At 40.3% G+C, this 24,058-nt stretch overlaps 3 protein-coding genes across 3 annotated transcripts in view; 1 reads left to right on the top strand and 2 right to left on the bottom strand.

The window, feature by feature from the left end:
• The window catches only part of slc15a4 (solute carrier family 15 member 4), a 28,322-nt gene extending 20,695 nt beyond the window's left edge, over window positions 1-7,627 (top strand). Inside the window, exon 9 of the mRNA XM_031743696.2 lies at window positions 5,840-7,627. Coding sequence (XP_031599556.1) covers window positions 5,840-5,991 — 152 coding nt within the window. The 3' untranslated portion in view covers window positions 5,992-7,627. The remainder of the gene's footprint in view (window positions 1-5,839) is intronic.
• Window positions 7,628-13,616: 5,989 nt separating this feature from the next.
• Window positions 13,617-23,250, bottom strand: LOC120442981 (transmembrane protein 132C-like). The gene is made up of 3 exons (XM_039620465.1): window positions 23,053-23,250; window positions 19,247-19,438; window positions 13,617-15,807 (listed from the first exon to the last, which is right to left on the bottom strand). The coding sequence occupies exons 1-3, from the start codon at window positions 23,248-23,250 to the stop codon at window positions 14,641-14,643; spliced, it is 1,557 nt and encodes a 518-aa protein (XP_039476399.1). The 3' UTR covers window positions 13,617-14,640.
• A 66-nt stretch (window positions 23,251-23,316) lies between these two features.
• si:dkeyp-14d3.1 (transmembrane protein 132C) overlaps window positions 23,317-24,058 on the bottom strand; it is a 135,296-nt gene continuing 134,554 nt past the window's right edge. The window contains exon 7 of the mRNA XM_039621294.1: window positions 23,317-23,470. Within this exon, the coding sequence (XP_039477228.1) occupies window positions 23,317-23,470 (154 nt within the window). The remainder of the gene's footprint in view (window positions 23,471-24,058) is intronic.

Raw genomic sequence — 24,058 nt, 5'->3', positions numbered from 1 at the left:
ACATTTTAGTAACAAGTGTATCAACAGTACTACTCTTTTTGCTCCCCCCTCTACCTCGCTTTGAATTTAATTTAATTACGTCTGTCAAATGTTTATCAGCTTTATTAATCCGTGCTTTTTCTAAGTATGTCCTTGTTTGGTCTTGTGCTGCTGTAATTAGTTTTCCATATTTTTCAAAAGTGCTTTGCAGCCAAGTGGGCCCTGGAGAGGGGTGGAGACTGAAACAAGGAGCTTGAATGTAATTTAAGATTTAGCTAAACGATGGGATTTTTATGAAGTGGGGTTGTTGCTCCTGCCTGTTCTGTTGCATTGTGTGGTGCAGGTTAGGGTTTAAGGTTTTTTTTTCCTTCCTCCATTAAGAAACTGATGGTTCCCGTTAGACACACCAAGAGTCTTTAGTGTCGCTGGCTGTCAGACTTTGCTGATTGGTGCTTGTAGCTTAAAAGATTGGCAAAAAAAAGCTGAAGGATCAAAGCGTTTGCCAGTAAGTAATTGGATGTTTTTATGCCTATAATTACCACAAGACTTAGGCTTTCGTCATCTTACTATAAATACTACAAAACACATTTTTTGTTTGCTACTAGGAACTTTATACCAGTTTATCTATTTATTACACTGATATTATATGAGATCCGATTTAATCTTGCACTTCAAGTTTTTGAGATACCCATCATTGACATTTCATCACTTTTGAATAATAATAATAAATCAACACAATGTTTGGAATTTGAACTATTTCCCACCAAAACTGTCTTGACGATAAATGAATGATACCAGATCTGCGTCTAAGCATATTTCTGGCAGCTCAAAATAAAACAAGACCAGCTCAAAAATGTTTGAGGCACTTGCTTTTGCACTTGTGCTGCACATCCAAGAAACAACAGTGGTCACACGTGGTGCTTAGATTAAATTTTCCTTGATACAGATTTTCCGTCACTTTTTAGATCTTGATAAAATCTTTCCCAGTTTTCATCGCTGACATCTCCCTGATTTGGGGGGGAAAAGTCGAGATGAGAATGTGCATCTTCAGTGACATTTTTTAACTGGTGTACTTTCAGCATGTTTCCACAACCTCAGCATAATTCTCTGCTCTTTAATTTCCAAGAAAACTCTGGATAGCCTGTGTGAATGATTCCCATTGTGCTGCTACAGTTTCTTTTGGAAGTCGTTGTCAAGCATCAGTTTCACGGATTTCAAGACCAACAAAAACACCTTCCTTAATTTTGGCTTCACTTTTCTGGAGATCAGTTTGTTCTTAAATGCTGAAATGCATCGCCGTTTCTGTCCGTTAATCTTAGTTGTCCAACATTTAGAAAACTATAACTTAAAAAAACAAAACAAAATGTGATGTTTGAGATCAAAACATTTTTTCAGATTTGGAGTCAGCAAGTGAAATTTGTTGAAGTAAACATGAGAAAATCGCAGTAGAAAATGCTTGTTGACCAGTGAGTGCTTTTATATTGAAAATTTAGCAGATTTTAAAGCATACTGCATTTCCAGTAATAATCCAAGGGCTTTTATTTTAAAAGCCAACACACACCTGTGCCCTCATGCTGTGGTTCAGTCACACTAGGGTAAAAATAGGATAGCAGTCTCCTTGGATGAAGTTGTACTTGATTTTTTTTTCATAGTGTTAAAAATGTGCTCAGAGGAGTGAGACAAAAGATGAAAAATTATGATTGACCTTTAGTGGGCAAGTAGTTGGCAATCCTCTTACTCAGATGCCTACAGATAAAAATACTGTATTGGGTATAAAGAAGATATCATTTAAAAGAAAACAGAGTTCACTTCAGTTTGGTGATAAATTAATGGTTAAAGCACATTTTAAGAATTTTGCAGCTTCTTTCAAGCTGTCATTCTGTTGGTACATTCTAGCTCTCCCATCCATTTAAATCTGAGAACTTTTGGGCGTATTTTTTCTCCCAACAATCGATTAAATACTTTGAAAACCGTAAACATATGTTCGAAAGCAATAGGTCGTATCATACTGGCACTGATACTGTTTGAAAACCTTGCACTGTTTTCAGTACTGCTCAAAAAATTGGATGTTACTTTTTTACCAGCATCAGTTTTCATTCTGGTAGTGGTAGATTTGCAAAACTAGAACAAAGTTTGTGATCCAGTCATCTGTTAGAATATTATTAAAGCTACTTTGAGTTTTTTCTTCTTCATCTTCTTTTTCTTCTTCTTCTTCTTCTTCTTCTTCCTTTTTTTTTTTTTAACTTTAAATTGAAGGAAACTTTCAAACTCAGATGTTGTTGAATACGTTTCTGTAGATCTTGCACTTATTTTTGTATGGTCTATATCCTACATTAAATGGGTCATATTTTAGTAAACACTCTTGTTATTACTATTGAGCATGTATATGTGTTTCCATACATCATTTGTATGCTGTATTACTTCCTTTATGTGATACTGCTTTGTGAATTAAGACTACCGCAGCAGACTCTTCTTGGTTTACCATCTGTGAATTATCGATTGAAAATCTAAGTACCTTCACCGCGCTAACCCCTCTCCTTTCATGCCCTGCTGTCAAACACATTGTTTTTTCATCTTCATGAATTATTTAAACACTGTCTTGGTTTTTGATCTATTTCTCACAATTTACACCCTTGACCAGATTAAGATGACATCACAAAATAAGCTAAAACTTCAGCTGGGGTCAAAGTCATCAGCTGCCTCTTTGTTCCTTGATCAAAGGTTCCAAGCTATAGAAACAGCCCAGTGCACAGGGCATTGACGAGGAGTCGCTCCTGAGGGATGTATCCTATCGTAGCAGTGCCGCTTTGTTCGCCTTAATGTCTAATTATCCACAAGAACGTGCATACAGCACAGCGAGTGGGAATATGGCCATCTGTATTTGCACAATGTGCACGGTGTGATCTGATGAGCTCTGCCACAAATTCTGCTCTTTGATTAGAAGGAACTTGAAGCTGTGGATCGCACCTCTGCAGTGAGTTGTGGCTTTTATGTAAAAACCTTTTTATGTAAAACTGGCATTTTTTTGTAAGTCACAGCTGTTCATTTGTTCATTATTATTTATAAATTATGGAGGGTCAGATGGACATATTTATGTGTACATTTGTTAAGTCATCTTGCCCTCCAGTATTCTCAAAGCACCAATGTGTTTGCCTGCCTGTCCTCCATAATCCCGTCTTTGATTTATTTTTTTTTATTTTTTTTACATTTTTAGTGAGCAGTAAGGACCTCAATCTAAAACACTGTGATGGCAGTTGATCTAAGACTTGAGGCCAGGCTGAAATCACTGAACATCCTTAAAGGAAGAGTGCTAATTTTCAATGATTTCTAGAAAAGTTAAGTTATACAGCCATTTAACTGGCTGTGCAAGCACGACAGCATTTTAGTTGGTGTAGAACATTCAGCAGTCACTCAGTCGCCTGGAACGCACTGTGCGATCCGCCCATAAAAATCTTAAAACCTCACCTGATTTAAATTTGGCAGCTTACTCGCTGAGTGTCTCTGGACTGCCTTCAGCGTAGCTGTTCTTTGGAGATCACCGTTTGTAAGTTCTGTTCTGTCGTCTTGCACTTGTGCCTTGGTAACGTGCGCTGGATCTCCTCCAGTGCAACCTTCAACTTGAATTTCAATTTGTGGAGTGGAGTCACAGGGAGTCTGTGAATCTAGCAAGTAGAATGGGTAAACAAAGCATTGTGAGCTGTCTTACAGTGGCATGCACCACAGTTAGGTTTCTTTCCGCTTAATATCTTCCCTCAGATGCCACAATACGTCAACCTCAACGGGGCGGCTGAATTCATGGGGCAACGATATGAGTGATAGAGAAAAAGAAAAGGCAAACCTCTGACTGTGACAGCCGTGGAAATTGTTAACTCTTCAACTGAAAACTCTGGTTTGGTGTCTGGGTCACAGTCTTAAACCCAGCTCTCATATCCAGTGATGATTTTCAACACAGAAGTCTGGTCGGTTTGACACACGTTGATATTTGAGGTCCGTGGTAATATCACAGAGCACACATGCAAGTGGTTATGGCCAAAGTCCCTGACATTTATGATAGCTAAGGTAGTAGGAGAATGACATTTTCAATAATTGATTAAAAAGTCAAATATTTGTGTGGTATTAAAATTAGATTTACCTAAAAGTCCTGTTTTTGTTATGTTTGCTATGTCTGTGTTTAACATTCGAATGAACCTCACGTGCTTAAAGGTCCACGTTACATTTCTTCTTATTTTCAGTCATCATCCTAATATTGTACAAAAGGCAGTTTGAAGCTACATACTGTGAACTGCACATTCTGTATTGCCTGTGTTTGTTTGTGTTGTTGTTTGTGTTTAGACTAAAGGCTCAACCTCACTATCTGTTAGAACTGTTGACTTTAAATGTAAAGCTCAGTGATTTAGTAAGCGAGTGCATGCCTGCAGCACACTATTCATGTTTCTTAATCGCTCAGTGAAGTCGTTAGAAAAGTAAAAGAATGAAATAAATGAAAAATCTTAGACCATGTGTTATATACCATATACTACCTTAACCTAGGGGCCTGTTAACTTTAAACTGGTATAATTAGACTCCACGTGAGTACACAGAACTTGACTTAATTCAGACGCTCATCTAATTAGAATCAAGCCTGCTTCTCTGTCAGATTACTCTGGGGCTTCACATTTCCTCATTTATAGATGATGATAATAATAGTATTAATAATAAAAGGTGTACTATTAAATGAAGCAAAGATGTTTAGCAAAGATGTTCCTCTCCTCTCATCGAGGCACCTTAAATAGCCTAAAAATCCCTCCGTGTCCAGCAGAGTAGTTCATAGCATCGTCTCATGCTGTTGGCTGAAAGTCAATTGATCTGTCTCGCACGGTCATTTGTACAAAAAGCTGCTTTAATGCCAATCCAATTGTCACCGTACTTGACCAGCGAAACCAACTGTATCGGCTTTGCCCTTCATGTAAACCCCTAGCATGACCAAAACAGGATTTGTTTTAAGCTGTCCTCTCGAGCTTTGTCGCTGAATGAGAACGGCCACTTCAGCCAACAGTGTAGCAAATGCTAAGACAGTCAAAGTTGGCCGATGTCGGGCTGGATTCGCCAAATCCATTAGGAATAAATGGGCAGGGAATGTCGGCAAATACCATCACTGCTTCCTCTTCGTCTTCTGCAACCCTCTGCTCGGTCTTTTTGTCTTCTCTTCCTGTCTCTAAAATAGAAAAGAAAGTCCCACAGATCACAGTGGAAGCATCAGTTTATTTTTTCCACCTATCTTTTTTTTTTTTCTTTAATCACATCCCAGTCCCACTAGGAACAAAAATCCCTTTAATGCCGATGAAAGACTCCTGGGCTGGAATCATAGCTGAGGGCTTGCATTGCTCTGTTGCTTCAATACCGCTTTCCTTTATCAGCGCTGAAGTGTGGGGTCAATTGTCTTCACTTTCACAAGATTTCACAATGGTGAAATGAGAAGTAACAAGCCCTCAGCCCCCCCACTCACCCGCTCCATCCTAATTCCTGACAGAATCGTGTTTCCCTAACATGCTCACTTCAAGCACCCCTTTTATGTCTGCTGAATACACAGCAACCTGACACAGTTGCAAGCTCGTGGCCATTTACCTTTGCCTTTGGTATTCTTTTAACGTGGAGTAGTACTTTGTGACAAAGAACCCTCCTGCTGTCACCCTCCGAATATGTTGCAATGCTTTTGTTCTCCAGATTTCCATATTTGTCTTCTTCTTTTTTTTTTTTTCTTTTTCTTCGTGCAGCTCCCAACTTTTTAAGAGTTACATGAATGCCAGTTTCATCGTGCACACTCTCGGCTAAACTCTTACATATTCTATTAATAACATGTCCTTATTTTGCTCTCTTGCAGGTAATATCAATGACTGCTCTCTGCATTACTACTTCTTCCTCTTGGCGGGGATCCAGGGCGTCACATTGCTGGTCTTCCTTATTATCTCGGTCAAGTACGACAAGCAGAAAGCCAAAGCAGGGCTTCAGCAGCAGAGACGCGCTTCCTCTTGACCCCACACGACTCCACATTCATAAACTTGCAGCCCACTACCGTCACCCCCTCGTCAGATCGCTCAGTGCTCTAAGAACCCCTTACTAATTATAATACGGCAGTTTGAGTGACCCATTTCAGAAGAAGTTGTAACTGTCATAACTACACACTTATGCAAGATTTAGTTTTAAAGTGCTTTGGATATCCAGTAATTTCCAGATTTACTGGTAATGGGTTTGAAATCACCGGGTGACTGCAGCAATACCACTTACAGTACAGAGATGAACCATTCATACTGTACTTGCTTACTTCTGTGTGCGTGTCTGCTCCTGTTGCCTTTCTTTGATCATTTGCACTTAGGAAACGGTGCCATAAAATGTGATCCCTTTGAATATTTTCAAAGTTGTTTTACAGTTCGATATTTGTGTTTGTGTTATCTAACAGAGACAGTTTATTTCACTTATTCTGGTACGACACATCAGTATTAAAATCATTTAGGTCCGTAACTTTAATCTCGGGTATTCGTGTATTAAATGTTCTCGAGAATCGGCACTATTTCATTCGCACTCACGCAGTATCATGGAAGAGATCGCACCAAAAGGGGAATTGGTTTGGATGCACAGGGTAATTTTGAAACAGTCCCTTAAATTATTGCTGTTCGAGATTCAGATTGTTGGAGAAGATTTCAAACAAACACACATTTTTATGTTTGATCAGTCACTGCAAAGCCACTTTAATCTACCCTGTAAATTCTCAGATAGCACTCTACATGACTCATACATACATACATACCTCCTCATGTATACTCCACAACTCCTGTGACACTTCGGTTTTAAATTTCTGGTCAAGCTGCAAAATCGAATATCTTCAGTGTTAGATGGGGTTTTTTTATGGGTTCTGTTAATCTATCTATATTTAGACTTGTGGCATTAATGCTCGGATCACAGTGAAATGGATGCATAACAGTTAAAAAATGTAACCCATTCACAGTGATGCCATCTCAGTACTGAGACGTTCATAACATTTGTGACATTATTTACATTATTTCACATCATTTGCTGTCAGAAACTGTGTTTGCAGCTTTACCAGAAATTCTTTTTTGTTTTGTTATATTTATAAGACTGTGATGCATTTGTTTTACTTTTATACTATAAAGCGTGTGTGTGCACACGCGTCTGTGCGTTTTCAATCGTCAGAATTAAACCGAACACATGAAGGAAGAAAACTCTCAGGGCTCTCTAGGAATAGTGTCATGTGACATAAAGCTCCTGGAAACGTAAACCTGCCTTCGGGAGCTCAGAACAGTCGTTGTCATTTATGATCCGAACTAAATGAAGTTACGTTTGCGTTGTTGTATAAAGAAAGCTAGATTCTATCTCACTGACAGTATGAAACACCTCTTCAAGTGATTTTTTTTTTTCTGTTTGCGTTTATTTGATCAGATAATTATGTGTTTTTGTTCTATTGCTTACTGTATGTGTAATTATGTTGTCATCTCAGTCACATCGAAAAAAAAGTCCTGTTACATTTCAGTATGGTACAGAACTGAGATAATGTTTTCTAGTGTTATGTGTTCCCATTAATGAAGTGTATTATTTTGAGACTTTTCTTTGTCATTTTCAGCCAGTGCCTAAATAAAGAAGAACTTTTAAAGCTAACAAAGTTGTCTGTCACATCACTGTACTGGGTAGTTTCCACGCATGCAAACACAGCTTTGTTGCACAACTTCCAGATCTGTAAATTTATTACACGAGACACAAATGTTTTATTGATAAGACAGGAAGGACACGTTCCAGTCCTGTGTTTTAAATGCAGGCAGCATGGCGACACCGTTGTTGACATGTGAATCACGGATCGTGCTTTTAACAGCCTGCTTTCATGATTAGGGTCATGGTTTGTTGGTCTTAAGGCAAACTCAAAGTGGAGTGCCTGAATTATTTATATTACAAAAAACACGCCCTGTGGCTTGCTGTAGGGGGAAAAGGTTGCTAACACAGAGGTGTAAAGCCTCATTTTGCATTCCCGTTGGGGGTGAAAGCAGCATATTTCTTCTTAGTTTCATCATTGAAATCAGCGTCATCGCAGATCATTTTTTAATGGTAAGGCCTGCCAGCCGTGAGGCTCGGGGAGGGCCATTTCCTGTTTAATTTGGTCAGAGCGCACACGAAGCAGTGACTGAGCAGACAGCTTGATGTTTCAAAACCAACACAATGCCTTGAGGTCATAATTCTAGCGTGGCGGCTTGTTTCACATGTACAGAGGAATTTCTGACACATCATGGTGGTTGTGGAAGCAGAACTGGGGAAAAAAACACATAGATGTAGTTTTAACGCTGGGCTCCTCGTATTTTATGGATGATGGTGCGAGTAAACAACAGTTCCTCAGAGAACCTTCTGAATGCTCTTTATTTTTCATCGAATTCATAGCCTCCAACGTTTATACAATTCCTAAGTCAATAGTTCTGCAAATCAAATGCTACTTTGTGACAACAAGTTTCTAGCACGTGAGCGTGCAGTGCCTCTCAGTTTTCAGTCAGCTGCTCGCTTGTGGTTGCAAACTGTCAAAATAGCAACGACCGAAATGCTGAGATTGAGGCTTTATAAGTGGACCTCACTAACCGAGAGTGAGCCTATATCCAAGTTACTGGGAAGGCAGGGGGATTTAATTCTGACATGTTAAACCATTTGTATTGTTGTGTTTGATAGTGGGTGGATGGATCACTTTAGATCGAGAAGACTGCACATATTCATGCCATTAAAAAACAACAACAACAAAAAACACACTATTCTTGTAAATGTCCTTGTGATATGTTCAAGTTCAGACTCTTCTCTTAACATTACATTACATTCACAGCGGTAACATAATAAATATTTAAGATCTCTCTTTTTTCTCTAGGGTGGTGTCACAAATCGCACCTTGGCTACGACCATCTTTTATATGCAGTCTATAATGGAAACTCCATTTGTTTTTCTGCCTTTAGCGATCATTATGTTAAAGTGAGAGTCTTGCAGTGGTTTCACATCAGCTACAGCTAATACAAAAATACTCCACCTGCACACAAGTCATTGCTTTATTACATGATTGGATGAGTACTTAGTACTAGGTGTAGTCTTTTTTTAAAGTCTGCCTTGGTTTTGAAACTACACACCAAACAGAAGTGCCAAAACCCTTCAGGGTACACTTGAGACTGTCAGAGTCAGACTCCCATATGGGTCATTCCATTTAAAATCAATGCGGGCCTTCTGCTCGACTGGATCCAATTTGCATAAAAAATGTATGGTACAAAGTTTGGAAATATATAATGATTCCTGTGAAATTCTAGCTTCATATATTAAATACTTTGCAAGATATCGTTTTTTGAAAATGATGCGTTCATCCATTTTCTGGCCCTTTGCATCAAAATCATCCACGTTTTCATTCAGTATTATCATTTTTAATAGTTACTTAGATATTCAGGATCCAATCTTGCTTCAGATTTCAATGTGCCAAAAATGGTCTGAATGTGGGTCAATAGATGTGTATATATTTTGAAAAGTATTCTTTAACTCAAGCTAAAATTTCACAGTAACCATAATATGTGTTCAAACTTTGGGCCATAAAATGTTTATGTATCTTAGAGACGGTTGTCCAGAAAATGTTCTGATTTGTGATGTGATGCAACGCCTGACTTTACCATATATTCTGGGACAAAGTGGAGTCTTGCTCTCTATATCTCCACCTGTAGGACAGCTCCACGGGAGTAGATTTCCTTTGAACTCACCCCTTTTAATTAAAGGACAAAAGTTAGCGTTAGCTTACGACAACACCGAATGATAATGTGTGGCCCCAAAAAACCCAAATTGGCAACAGTTGGCCAAGACACTAAAATGAAGGCTTTAAAACAGGACTTTACAAACAATATGGATGTTCTGTCTGCAGTCTGTGCAACACAGTTGTGATAAAAGATCAAGTAAAAGACGAAAGACTTCCAGAAATTAAAGATTAAATTATGACTGTAAGTTTTAATTAGAGGCACTATTACTCCAAGTATCTTTAGTACTAAGCAGACATGTATCAAACAGTATTTCCTTGAAAAAAAAAGAAAAAAAAGTTTAATCCCATAAAGAGTTTTCATTTGTGAATTCTGCTCTGCGCGTCTCCATATTTCTCAATTAAGACCACCATGCGTGCTGTATGTCAATGATTTTTCAGGGGCACACGGCGGGCTAATCTACAGAATGTTAAGCTGCTTTTAATTGTATTACAGAGTCTTACCTGTGTAATGAGCGGCCATCAGATGCTCCCTAAGATGTTGCTCCAGTAATTGGAGGATTAGGAGGTATCGCTGCATGTTAATTAGGATAAGCTAATGCAGACACAACGTTTAAGAAAACAGCCAAGCAGACAAATCACTCATCTCTAAGTACTCATCATCAGCATTTACCTCGAACTAATCACGCGGCATCCTGGAGTCCGGGGAATCCAAGTGGGACGAGGGGCGGATTGTTAAACTCGTGTCTGATATGTTTCTGAAATGCCACACCAACGAAGAAGTCGTGCTGAGGATAACATAACCTCTCCCAATCTCTTGTTCCAGAAAATGTGCTTGTCTTGTTGCTTGTAAGACTGATTTCTGTAGGACCGAGCAAGGCGGCAGGTGAGGATGTTCATTCAGACAGATGATGTGTGAAATAAGCAACCGTAAAAACGCTTTAACAGCGTACATCCATCTGGATTTACGGCATCAGCCTTAGTTATTATGTGCATGCCCCGTGGTTTAGAGTATCTTATTTGTACAGAATGGGACTTGACTCCCATAAAACAGTACAGGTATCAAGATAAATCTTTTTTAGCCACTCTGAGGAGTACCATTTGTGCCAGGTGTATCTTGGTAGCCCTCTGACCTTCTGTTGTTCTTCAGCAGGCAGAAAAATTCCTCAGCCTGTCTGAGAGCACTACCTGATATGTCGCTCCCCTGTGCACGGTGCCCTTACTAGTGGGCCAATACATCTAAATGACATGGCTGGGTGCTCGAGTCATGCTGCTGAAGCCTTTCGCCAGCTACTGTAGTTGTTTACAGCTGCTGGAGTTTGGAGTTATCGCTGATACTCTGTTTGTACCTGTGAGCTTGTGCTGACATCACTTTGTTGGTTCTGGAGGCCAAAAATAGCTGCACAAGGTTGTTTATTTCGTACTTTCAAGAAATCCCATAAAAAAGACAAAAACTAATTAACTGACTACAAATGAATAATCTCCACAACTAACACACTAGCACATTTTTTCTGTGCCACAGAGTCCCTCTTTTGTCCAAAAGGATAAACATGCGCTGCTGCACTGGGTGATGTCTTCATTATAAGAAACACGCGCACTCTTGGTTGTTTTGAAGCACTCCAACACAAATTATTTCATGATGTACTCACTCATTCGCTTACTAAGTGTGCAGCTGAACAAGTCTCTAACAGATGCACAATTTACTTACTTTTATTTGAAAAAAACATACATATTTATGACCTTTTTGTTTATTTCCGTTAGAGCTTTACATCTTGTGGGTAAGGACTTTGCCTGAGAGCCCTTACAAAGATGGTAAGACAAGGGAACATTTGTTCATGTGTGCTGTGGTGTTTATATTCCCAATGTGGTCTGCTGGTCAGGTGGGAGATTGTGTTTACAGGAGACAGATTTGGCACAGGGGCGTTGTAAACAATGTTGCCTCTAGTTCCCTGCGACTCCATCTGTAAGAATCGGTCGGACCGGAATGTCAAGCCGACCTCGTCGGCTGTTTCTTCACTCCTCTCCAGTGGGGTGTTTGTGTACGTTTAGCCGTCGTGAACCTGCTGTGAACTGACGGTAAAATGAATTCAGATGAAGCAACATAAATCAAACAGCGAATAATCATTTGGAAATTGCAAATACGGGCTCGGCACATTAGGACCACAGGGAGCACAGCCAACCATTAGTGAGAGTTTGTTGGTCTCACATCATCAATTTAATTAAAAATCCATTTAAGATGGAGGCCTGGGGAAGCTTTTTTTTTCTCCTTTCCCTTTTCATGAAGTCAAGACTTCAAGGCCAACAAAAATGAGACTTGAGTTAACATGCTCCATGAACCGAAGTGAATACAGCCATTATATTTCCTGTGCTACATCCCAGCAGGTATGAGCACATCCACAACTGGAGCCCAAGGGGGCGAATGTGGTGTGCCTTTAATGGGTTGTATTGCTTCTACTTGAAGAGGCTGAAGCCACCAACAGTGGTCGCAGAAAGAGAGTTGCAGTGGTGTTTTAATTAACCGGGGCCCTCCATCAATCATTACCCTTGTGGCTGGCAGTTAAATCCCTCCCATATCTACACAGGCATTCCTCGCCCTTCACGGTCCACCGACCGAGCGCAGCAGCTATGGCCCCGGCGCACCATACACACGGACCCCCGCTTCAGCCCCCTGGAGATAACGCTAAAGCCACAGAAGCGGGAAAACCCCACAAAATGAAGCAGATCACGACATGGTGACAGAGCATAATTGTTTGTGTGTATCACGGTGTGTGTGCGTGTTACATTGCTCATAGATGTCTTCATTTTTTCCTACTTGAATTACCCCAGTTTAGAAATATCAGCACTTACAACACTGCAACACCAGAAAACATTAGTTATACATTGAAAACATAATGCATATTATTACATATTCTTCTTTGATAAGGGTTAGCTAAGAAAATTAATGTCACCTGTATGTTTGTGTAGTAGCATTTACTGCCAGTTAGCTGCAACAAAAACTTGATGCCATTGCGTTTTTTTGCTAGCAGATTGCTACAATTGCGCATAGATTGCATGAAAGAGGCTAACTTGTCTGCTAACGCTCACCAACTACTCGCTAAGCGGTAGTGAAAACAGAGAGTGTTAGTCTTCAAAGTAAAAATTTGACCTTTTGAAACGTGTCAGATGCAGCAGTGAGGCACAACCTAAGTCTACTACCGCTCTGCTAGTAGTTAGCAAGTCTTTACAGACGAGCTGGTGTCTTATGTGCAAACTACAGTTGATTGCGGCAATTTGCTAGTGACCAAAGCAATCGTGAGTAGGTTTTCGGTCCAACAGTCAGCAATGACTGACCGACCAGTTGGGGGAAACACATTTTCCCTTAGCAACTAAAGGTTGCTAGGGGGTCTTCTCTGACTGGGGCCTCTGTAGTGTGATATTTAAGCTAATGTGCAAGCATGAGAATGGTATAAACCTTCTCAGCTGACACACGGCAAGGGAAATAGGCAGAAAAATAGCCGGAAAAGCTGCTAAACTTCCGTGTAGGTATCTGGTGGGGCTCCATTTAGTGCTGAACGCTGACAGAAGTGAGCTATTCTAAACGACATCCCCAATTCTACTCAAGGTAGCGCCACTATTTGCTGAAACGAATAATATTGACAATGCCACTGATTAACAACCTGATTCATACTGCGGCAACAGTTAACATAATGTGAACATTTCTCTGCTTGATGGAAAATAATAACACCGACACACACACACTCACAATTCCCCAACACCACTGTGATGATAATAACGTTCACTGAGCAAAATGCAATTTTTCAGCCGACTGCTCTTGTTTAGGAAGTTTTCAGAGAAGATTATTATTTGTGCAATTATCTGAATAATAAAAGATCCACTTCCAAAAAAAGGAAATATTTCCTACCTTGCTTGTAATTATGGGACAGAGGCGTTAATTGGTATTTTCTTCAAACCTTGAAAAACTTTTAACTGAGAGGGCGGTATTGAGAAATGTCACATTATCATGATGGTCAGCCATTTGGTTTAAAAGCTCCTTCACTTATACCGACTGAGGTGACAGGGTACTGGATTGTAATGGACAAGATGAGAGTATTGATGCTTTCTTCACTGGCCAGCATTAAACGGGATTAGATTGTGTTGTTGCTTGTGGGTAAATTACATCTTATAAATAGTCTTTGATACAAAGGTCAGTGTGTAATTGGCTCCACCTTCTCCACCACCTACTTCAGTAAATCTAAAGACTCAGTGTCTCACAATGCTGCAGTCAATAAAAGCTGATGCACACTCTTGACATTACTGTGTATTCCTTAAATGTTATGAAAATACAATATACAGAGCAACAGTACAATGCTTTGGAGGTTGTTCAGTATATACATAACAGGTCTTATGCCTTGCTAAGGAGGATGAGAATGAACCGGAAAGTTGTGCCATTCTTGTTTTTCTTTTCTTTTCCCCCCCAACAACATGCAGATTTGTCTTGACTTGCTTTGGCCTTTCCAGAACTCTCATGTAAGAAATCCAAAATTGATACAGAACTTCCAAAGCCATTTAATGTGCACACACACACACTCGGAATATCTATCTAGTCACGTCACTGTTCGTTTTAAACTCTATATGCTTTGCTGCAGATCAGTCCTGGGATCCTTGCACGATTCTAAATCCTGTAATAATAAAATGATGTTTAAGTGGCAACCATCTGACAAACAAAAGAACCACCTCATCTTTTTCGTCAGTGATTTATCATCAGTCACATGTGGAATCATGACATTTCTCGCAAAATTTAATGACCCTTTGGCAGTTTGGGTTGATTCTGAAGTAAATTTACTCCTCGATCACCAACTGTGGATCTGGTTTCTGTTGAGACCCACTCTCCGCTGGCTGGAAGGCATATGGGTGAGTTTGTCACAAGTGCACACAGTACATTATGCCACCTCTTTTAAAGCACTGTCATTTAATCTTTCCATGTAACTGCGCAACTCCTTGGAGTCTCCGAGCTGCACGTCTTGACACACCCACTTAATGTCATGGCTGTGGCTTCCAGTCAGTGTGCTAACAGTGGGGTAGCTATTGTCCGAGGGGATAGTGGTGAACGTGGTAAACTTAACTCGCTTTCTCTTGGTGGTGGGGGAGTCTCCTTTGCTGTCCTTGGCTATGCAGCCTGTGTCCGCCGCCCGATGCACTTGGCTCGGCACGCTCTTCTGGGTAGAGCCTCCGTTCAGCAAGTGGCTGCCCTCCTCGAGGCCGCTGCTTGAGTCTATCATGGAGGTCTGTTCCTCCTGCTGAGGCGAAAGGCTGATTTGGCTCTCCAGCAGCTCGGCCTCGTTCCCCAGCCACACCCAGTCGTGAGCATGGTTCATGTTCTCCTGGCCCTCGATGGAGAGCTCCTTGTGACGGTATTTGAGCGTATAGGAAATGCAGTTAATAAGAAAGACCAGGATGGCGAGGCAGAAGACCCCGAGCAAGGCGTACATGCCGATTTCTAGGTCTGTGAGTCCTCGGGCAGTCTGAATGAGTTCGTCGTCCACATTGCGACCACGGGGCAGATCTACTTGTGCGGGGAAGTCAGCAAAGTCAATTGGTATGCTCTGGCTACCATCCACTGAAAGTTTATCCCCATTGGGTCTGCGGATTATTGCGCTTCTCGTTGTGGTGGCTCTCTTCAGCACGCCATCCTCCATGTCAGAGATCGAACTGCCATAGTAGTGTGTGTCGAGGCCGGTCCTGTCCTGGGAGGAGAGCCTGCCCCTGTTCTCCATATCATCTCCATCAGGACCATAGTCGCTGCTCCCTCCTCTTGAGCTGTCACTATGGCCAAACTTCACCCTGATGTTGCAGTTCCCCGCCGCTATAATGCTGCGTCGCTTGAACTTTTGGCACACTTCACTCACAGTCATTTCCACCCTGACCAGCAGGCCTTGACCCTCTGCCTCCGTCACAATGACAGGCCATTTCCAGGAAGGGTCCTGCTGCACTGTCACGACTTCCTCGTCTAGTGAAGTGGCCGTCAGGACAAAAAAGTCTGGATTGTAGAGGTCTAGTGGAGCCACAGAGCCATCACTGAACTGTAGCCAGGCACTAATCAAGGCCTCCTACAAAAGAGGTAGAGAGAGAGAGGCAGGATCGTCAGACATTACAAAGGATTGAAATGATGCTGTAAAAATACTGCATAGAGCATAATTTCATGGAAACGGATCATTTTCAACAGGTTAGCTCTGAAACTCCCCTTGCTTGTTTCTGCCGGCTTTAACTTATGGGAGTATAGTGAATTGTTAAAATGAGCCGCATAATGATTATTTGGATTCAGTGTTCCTTTAGTCAAGCTCACTAAGTTGTGGTTAAGCTACCTCAGCAGCTATTTTCTCTCAGCCAAGGGGCAGAAAAGATCAAACAGTTACTTTAAATATTGTTCATGCCACTGAGGCTTCGCCATACATGGGTGTCGTGAAGCCGCCTACTACTGCAGTTTCACAATTTGCATTTTAATATCGCCAAGAGACAAATCCCCCAAAGGCGCACAAGTATATAGATTCCCACAGTGGTCTGTCAATGCTCCTTATATTAGTAACACCAGAGGTCTTGCAAGCGCAGTGCTGCCTGCTCATCCCCACACTCTATGTAAGAAGATAGAGCTGATAAATAGCCTTCATGCCCTCAGTCAGAAAAAAGGGTGAAGTGGAATAGTGCGGGGCAGCTCGGAGAGCTCACTGGAGAGCTTGATCAAAGAAGCCACAGCGAGAGTAGCTGCAGCAAATTATAAAGAAAAGCAAACATGACAGAATTGCAAAGTTCGGATTTTAAGTCAAAATTTTGTACAGTACTGTGGTGTTGCTTGAGCTTGCTCTGAGATTAAACTTCTGTTTCCATTAGATAACCAAAGAGAAGCGCTGCGTTACATGCTTTCAAGCCTTCGAGTTAATATATGAGTGCCGTAAAAAGAACAGACCAGCCAAGACATAGAAGAAAAAATGTACATCTATTCAGGAAAGTAAATAATAGAACAAAATTAATTAAAAAAGAGGAACTACAAATAGAAGTAAATGAAAAAAGCTTTTTAGCTTAGCATTTTTCCATTTTTGTATTGTTTTTGCTATTCATTAAAGGATCAAGCTGCCAGGCTGAAGCTATGGGCTTGCCCACCAGCTTAAATGTTAAGTGAAGCTATGCCAATGGACTGCTAGCCCTCAGGCTCACAAGCTTTGGAAGCCATGACAATAAGACTCTGCTGAAGTTTCTGATTATCCTAAAACAGCGGTCCCCAACTCTCGCGGCCACAGACTGAGTCGTTTGGTACCGGGCCGCTCGGGTGTGAATTTTCAGGGGTTTTATCAATTTTTATTGTTATTTTTTAATAGTTTTTATCATTAACTTGGTTTCCCTGGGTCTTTTCCCGTGTGTTATAAATAAATCTTCTGTTTTTTGGTGCCAGTGCGGGTTTTATTTTGTTGTATTTATCCGCGACACCTTAAAGGCCGGTCCGTGAAAATATTGTTGGACATAAACCGGTCCGTGGCGCAAAAAAGGTTGGAGACCGCTGTCCTAAGACATCCAGCTTGCCTCAAAGCAGCGCTCCTCATGTAGACTTTTTATAATCTCACACTTATTTTCTTTTTCTTTTGCACATTTAGACAGTTAGGGATAGTGTAATGCAAAAAAAACCAAAACATTATAGAGACCCTAAAAGTATTTGAGTTGGCGATTGAGCACTTTTGGCTTCAGCTGATATTTATGTAAAAAATTATTTCATCTAATTAAGAGTAATTTAATATTCTAGGTGATAATAATTGCCATTGTAAAACAAATGAACATAATTATCTGCCTTAATCAGATCTGTCTAAATGGTCTGTGAATAATTTTCATCTAGTAGAAAAGAATCAGCGCTCACTTTTGTAAAGGAGGCTCTGAGGAGAAATGAGCTGTTAAGCAAAATCACATTGAAGTCTCTTATATGTGGGTCTGCACCAAATTATTATCTTCTTTTTCTGCTAACCTGCTAATTATCCACTCATTTTATCCATTAATCATTTTATCTATTAAAACACATGAAAGTGTTGACTATAATTTTCTGCAGCTTAAGGAAATGGAAAGGCGATAATAAGATATTACGTATGACAAAGAAAATTAGATTTGAGGAGCTTCAACTATCAAATATTTGATTTTGATGGATAACTGATAACATGATTAATAGAAAATCACAGTTGATTAAGGATTACCCGTTGCTTTTACTGAGCAATTATCTTATTAAAACACCTCCACTGTATGCAGCAAAGATACTGTAAATGTCAAAACTTAATCACTTCCAGTAACTACATTACGTCCAAGTTGAATAGTAGGGTATTTAAACAGTTTAAATGAATGTAATTATATAGAACTGCATATAATATTTTGTGCCAAGGAGCAATGATTTTTAAACTGGACTCTTTCCATACCTGTTGACATTATGCAATCTATTTCACATTGTCTGAGCTGCCGCAAAAGCTCAAATTCCAGTTGATAACCCCACCCCAACCTCCATCTTTGAAGCACTTGTCTGTTTTTTGTGCAAGTATTGCAATGTCCACTGTGTCATATTAGGACAGTGGCCACTACAGATCTGATGAGTTGCATGTGGCTCTTTATGTTCCCCCTGATTGCAGCAGAATGTGTTTCAAGCGATGTTTTCTTTGGTCATCAGTCAACTAAACTATCTTTTCCTATCTTTACGACGTTTTACAATCAGGTTTTCAGATTTTCTCCTTTCCCTGTAGAGCCATCTGAACATTTTTCACATAATTCACTCTGGCTTGCCAAAACTGGGCAATAGAAGGCTGGAAAAATGTTGCCTGTACTGATGAGTCTCAATTTCTGCTGTTAGTGTCAGAATTTGGATAAACAATATGAGCGAATAAATCCATCATGCCTTTTGTTAACAATTCAGGCTGCTGGTGTTATATTGGAATGGGGGATATTTTCTGGGCACATTTTGGGCTCCTAAGTACCAACTGAGCATCACTTAAACACAGCAGCCTACTTGAGTATTACTGCTGACCATGTCCATTTATGACCACAACGTGTCCATCTTCTGATGGCTGCTTCCCGCAGGATAACACACCAAAACTCAAATAAATCCAAACTGGTTCTTGAACATGACGGTGAGTTCACTGTACTCTCATGCTCTTCACAGTCACCAGATCTCAATCTAAGAGAGCTTTTTTGGGATTTGGTGGAACAGCAGATTTGGATCAAGGATGTGCAGCTGACAAATCTGCAGCGACTGTGTGATGCTGTCATGTTAATATGGACCACAATCTCAGAGGAATGTTTCCTAGCACCTTACTGAATCCATGCCATGAAAAATTGTGCAGTTCTGAGGCAAAAAGGAGGTCCAGCCCAGTATTAACAAGATATACCTAATAAAATGGCAGGTGAGTGTATAAATTTAGATGAATTTGCTAATTCAATTAGACAATATATTCTCAAACTTGTGAGCCAATAACCCTTAAGCATATTTAATGTAGTTTTGTTGCTTTTAATTTCTTACAGCATCCTGACCTGTTTGGGGCTCCGCAGGACTTCCTGTGTGGTTGTAGTAGCCAGGATGGCCCGGTTACTTCCCGGACTGAGCTGCAGGCTCATGGAAAGGCCTGTTACCAACTGGACCCCCAACTCTGTGATGGTCACTTTGTCATCCACCACTGTGATAGTCTTCTCTGCCAGGATTGAGTCTGATAAAGGAGACAACACCTGAAAAAGGGAAGAAAAACGAGGAGAGAGATGACAGATTACCATGGAGACGTTAAAGTAAAAAAGGCAAATAATTACATTTTTCTTTGACGGTATTCCTCACGAATACACGCCCGTCACACAGTAACCTGTCACATTTGGTACGAACAATTACAGACGCTACTCCACAGCAGTGACTCAACCTAGTGTATAGCCTGTTCCTGCTCTAAACACTGAGGCCTGGGAGGTCTTTCCCAAGAGAAATCAGCAGCAACAGCAAACAGAAATGAATGGAGCGGAAAGAAAACAGCAAAAAACTTCATTAACGGAAAATCCACACTGGTCACATTGTTTGACTGACAAGTGATTTCTGGCAAGTGAAATGCAAAAACAACACATCAATGAGCATTTGGCTGTGAAGATGTCACTGATTTGAGAAAAAGAAGGGAGGGATTACTGTGAGTTATAGGTGAAGCAGAGAAAATGTCTTTCCAAGGGTTTTCATCTAACATAAAAGACTTGCATGCTCCTCCGCAATATGCAAAACGATACACAAAACACACTTTTTTTTATTTTATCTCTCGCTACTCAGGCTGGGTGGATCAAAAAACAACTCAACTTGGATGCCATCCAACCCTCGTACCTCATGTAGGTATGAATCCATTCCCTTTGACTAATACTGGTAATCTAAAAAAGAGGCACACTTTAACCCCAAAACAGAAGAACGAAGCATGCAGAGGAAGACTTCCTCCGCATGCTTATCCTCATCCGTGTATCTCTCATCAGCATGATGCGTGGCACAGGCAGTCAGCTGTCAGACCCTCGTACTTGTCGTGTTTTCCGGTTGGTGCTTGTATTTTCAGGTTTGGGGTGTTTGGGGATTGAACACATCTCTGCACAGAAACAGACGGATGAGTACTCAGAGCCAGGAAACAGATCCCACTCTCACAGATGTCATTAGGAGGCTGATATTCATCCAGTTAGTGTGAAGAGCCTGACAAAGCATAGGGCTGAGGGGAGAGGACCCACTCACTACAGAGAGCCTGAAGTACAGGCTGTGACACACCAGTAATCACCTGTCTGCTCTGGTCAAAGGGAGGTACTAGTCAAACTGCAGCAGCAACATTCACAATTGTTACTGTCCCCGGGATAAGCAACATGTTTCCACAGCGTGTTATTCTGACATGTTTTTCTCTAGAGAGAATAATGTAATGTTAAGCTAGGTAAACTCTAATTAGAGTTTAAGATATTCCTAGATATACCTAGAAATGCAACCATGTTGTTGTCTGGCTGTGAACACATTCACATCTAAGGATTTGTAGTACAACATACTAAATGTAATTATGTTTAAAGATTCTGACAGAGTACAGAGCTGTAACCATGACAGCAGTCATGGCTGTTGCTACAGAGAAGCAAAAAATGTTAAAACATGAATGCTTCAAGCACATTTTTAGCCTGGCAGATTGACAGAACCACCAAAGAACCACCAATGCTCATCTGTTCCTGAGTTATGGCACCAAATTTCACCATTAACTTGTTAAATATAAAAGGTTACCAATTTAACATTTATTCTGAAATTTATTGCAATGTTTTTCCTAATTAGTGCATAAACTCTTGAGTTCTGGCCAGGCAAAGAGACTTCAGAGTTGACCACAAAGTTATAAAAAGAAGTTTCCCTAAGATGTTTCGTGTATGCTGATGGGATGGATGAATGCTACACCCAAACTCATACAGTTGTGGTCAGAAGTTTAAGCTCATTACAGGCATGAATGTCATGGTAATTTGGGGCTTTTAATGATTTCTTAGTACTGTTCCTCTTCCAGGGTTGAATGATTATACTGAATATATCTTAAATGATTTAAAAAAAAACCAAATTGGATGCACAAGTTTGAAGCTATTTGGGATTTTGTCTAACCAACAAAGGGATAAAGTGTACGTACAGGCTCAAATATATTCACACGTCACACTAATATATGATTAAATGTATCTTAGCAAGTTGCACCTCAGCCAGATGCTTTTGGTAGACATCAACAAGCTTCCAATTGGATATTTTTAATCACTCTTCTTGGAAGAATTGGTAGAGTTCATTTAAATTCGTTTGTTTTCTGGCATGGACAAAGTTCTTAAGGAAAGTCCACAATTTTGGGGTTTGTGAAGGACTTTCTAGAAGCTTAGATTTCGCCTGCTTCATTCATTCCAAAACTAGTTTCCATGGTTGTTTGGGATCATTGTCCTGCTGGTACTCCCAGTTGTGTCCAACTAGCTGTTGAACTGACCTAAAGTTGAAGAATTTAGAGGCAGAAATACTTCTTCATTACTCCATCCACTTTGTGCAATGTACCAGTACCAGGAGCAAAACATTAGCATAATGTTTCTCATCTTTCTCTCATCTGAGGGTGACAGTTTGGGGTTTCTTTCTTCCAGACCTCGACACCTTCAGCACCTTAATAGAAGATTTAAGTGAGTGTACGTATATATTTGAACCTGTACGTAGAATTATGACCCTGTGTGGTTTAGAGAAAATCCTAAATTGATTCAAAGCTGTGCACCAAATGATTGTTTTTAAAGTTCAGAGAAATCATAAAAAGCTCCAAATTACCATGACTGCTCCGCCCGTGATGAGTGCAGAGGCATAGAACTGTATTTCCCAACTGGTTGTAGTTAAATCACTAATAAAATCACTACAGTCTTATTTTTTTGACTCATTAGAACAACCACAATATTATACTGTTCCATATTAAAACAAATCTTTGCCAACCTCAAATAGCTTCTGCACTACTGTGTGTGTGTGTGTGTGTGTGTGTGTGTGTGTGTGTGTGTGTGTGTGTGCGCATCTATACAACAGATTTTGAGATTTGCACAATTACTTGAGTAAAGAGGATTAAAAGGAAGCACTGATCTTCCAACACAAACATAGCTGGAGTTTTGAAAGATTCTAGCAACGGCAGAATAATTGCACACTGAATGACAGCATTTCACTCGAGCTGTTTCTGGATCTCTTACTGCTGTTAACAAAGCAGGTATTCAGGGAAGAACAAGAATAAATGCCTAGTACCTATTTGAAATCAGAGGCAACATTGGTCAGAGAACATGTGGTTTAAATCAGGGCATTTTAGAAAATGTAATTGAAAGAAGCCAACTGAGTGGAGCATTAACAGGGATAAAATATGCATTTTAAAATTATAAAATGTAATTTGAAAGAAACGCCCCACTCTTTAACACAAACGAAACGTATTAGTTTTATCCCTTTTTAAACCACCACTTTTAACAGTTTTTTTTCTTTCTATTTATCATGTTAACACTGTGCTCACTAATATACACTCCAAAACACGTTATATAACTCCACTAAACTTATTCACATGGGCCCCAGGATTGCACCAAGCATGTTACAATCGTACCCACTAAGATTTTAACTGTGCTTTGAAGTTAAACTTTATCAAAACAGCCGGTGTACAAATTGTGTTTTGGTTGCATGTGCACTAAAGATAATAATTTTATGATTATTATGTGTTAATAAACCCCCACTGCCTGACTAACATTCAGATTTTGTCTCGTTGCAGCAAATGTAATTTTAGACAACACCTGTAATCTGTTGTTGTAACAAATACTGATACAGATACAGATTCTTCCTATACCTGAATAGTGGTCATGCCTGTGTCAAGGCCCACGAGTATCTTCTTGTCCAGCAGCTGTGCAACCTGTGCATTCTCTACTTTGAGGAAGTCCCAAACAAGCTCCGTAATGTCCACCTGCCAATCGCTGCCCAGCATGTAGCTGGTCTGGCCTCGAGGATCAGCTGACTCGGCTATAAAATGAGTCAGGACTTTGACCATGGCATGCTGGTAGTGGTCAGAGTGTGTCAAGCTTCTTGTCCAGCAGCTGTGCAACCTGTGCATTCTCTACTTTGAGGAAGTCCCAAACAAGCTCTGTAATGTCCACCTGCCAATCGCTGCCCAGCATGTCTGGTCTGCCTTCTTCATCCTATAAAATGAGTCAGGACTGTCCATGGCATGCTGGTGGACCTGTTTAAAATCCTCGCTGTCCCGTGTGGACCTGTTTAAAAAGAAAGAAAGAAAATAAAAAATAAAACAGTCTGATGTGCAAAGTGGAAAGAATTTCTTTTCTTAGCAGTGAGAGTGGCATGCCTTTAGAGACAGCAGTGTTGGCTGCTTTACAAACTACAAGAAAAAAAATTGGATAAGCTGCCATGAAATTTGGTACAATTGAGGCTGAGACGGGATTTCTTGCAGAACTTTGCCTACATCCAAAATGCACTGACAAGTGCATTTAGCAACATGTGTTGCTAATTGGTTACCTTTGTATCTGGTGCTTAACATTATATGAGCTATGCATATGCATGCTACAGTTGTTATGCATGCTCATTGTGTGTTATCTTGATTAAAACATTACACAGTACAGTAAATCAAAGTTATACGATGTTAAAAAACAAAACGCTGCTGTGCTCTTTGTGTTTATCGCTATCAACAATCTAGAAAAGGCAGAATTTAAAAAACTCATTTTGTACTGATGTATGGTTTGTGGTATTTTGAGTAGCATTTTAAATTGGAGTAAACAACAAACACGCAGACGGGTGTAACTCATACTGGGATGTTCACCCGACAAAGCTCAAGCTATGATGCA

The sequence above is a fragment of the Oreochromis aureus genome, linkage group 12 (genome assembly GCF_013358895.1).
Source record: "Oreochromis aureus strain Israel breed Guangdong linkage group 12, ZZ_aureus, whole genome shotgun sequence".
Lineage (NCBI taxonomy): Eukaryota > Metazoa > Chordata > Actinopteri > Cichliformes > Cichlidae > Oreochromis > Oreochromis aureus.
This window is presented reverse-complemented; position numbering and strand designations above follow the sequence as displayed.

Excerpts from the sequence above, each read along its gene's own strand:
- LOC120442981 (XM_039620465.1), bottom strand. The coding sequence starts at position 23,250 with ATGGTCAAAGTCCTGACTCATTTTATAGCCGAGTCAGCTGATCCTCGA. Across the intron at positions 19,439-23,052 it reads CAGGCATGACCACTATTCAG|GTGTTGTCTCCTTTATCAGA; the intron begins GTATAGGAAGAA and ends TCCCTTTTTCAG. Across the intron at positions 15,808-19,246 it reads TCCTGCGGAGCCCCAAACAG|GAGGCCTTGATTAGTGCCTG; the intron begins GTCAGGATGCTG and ends CCTCTTTTGTAG.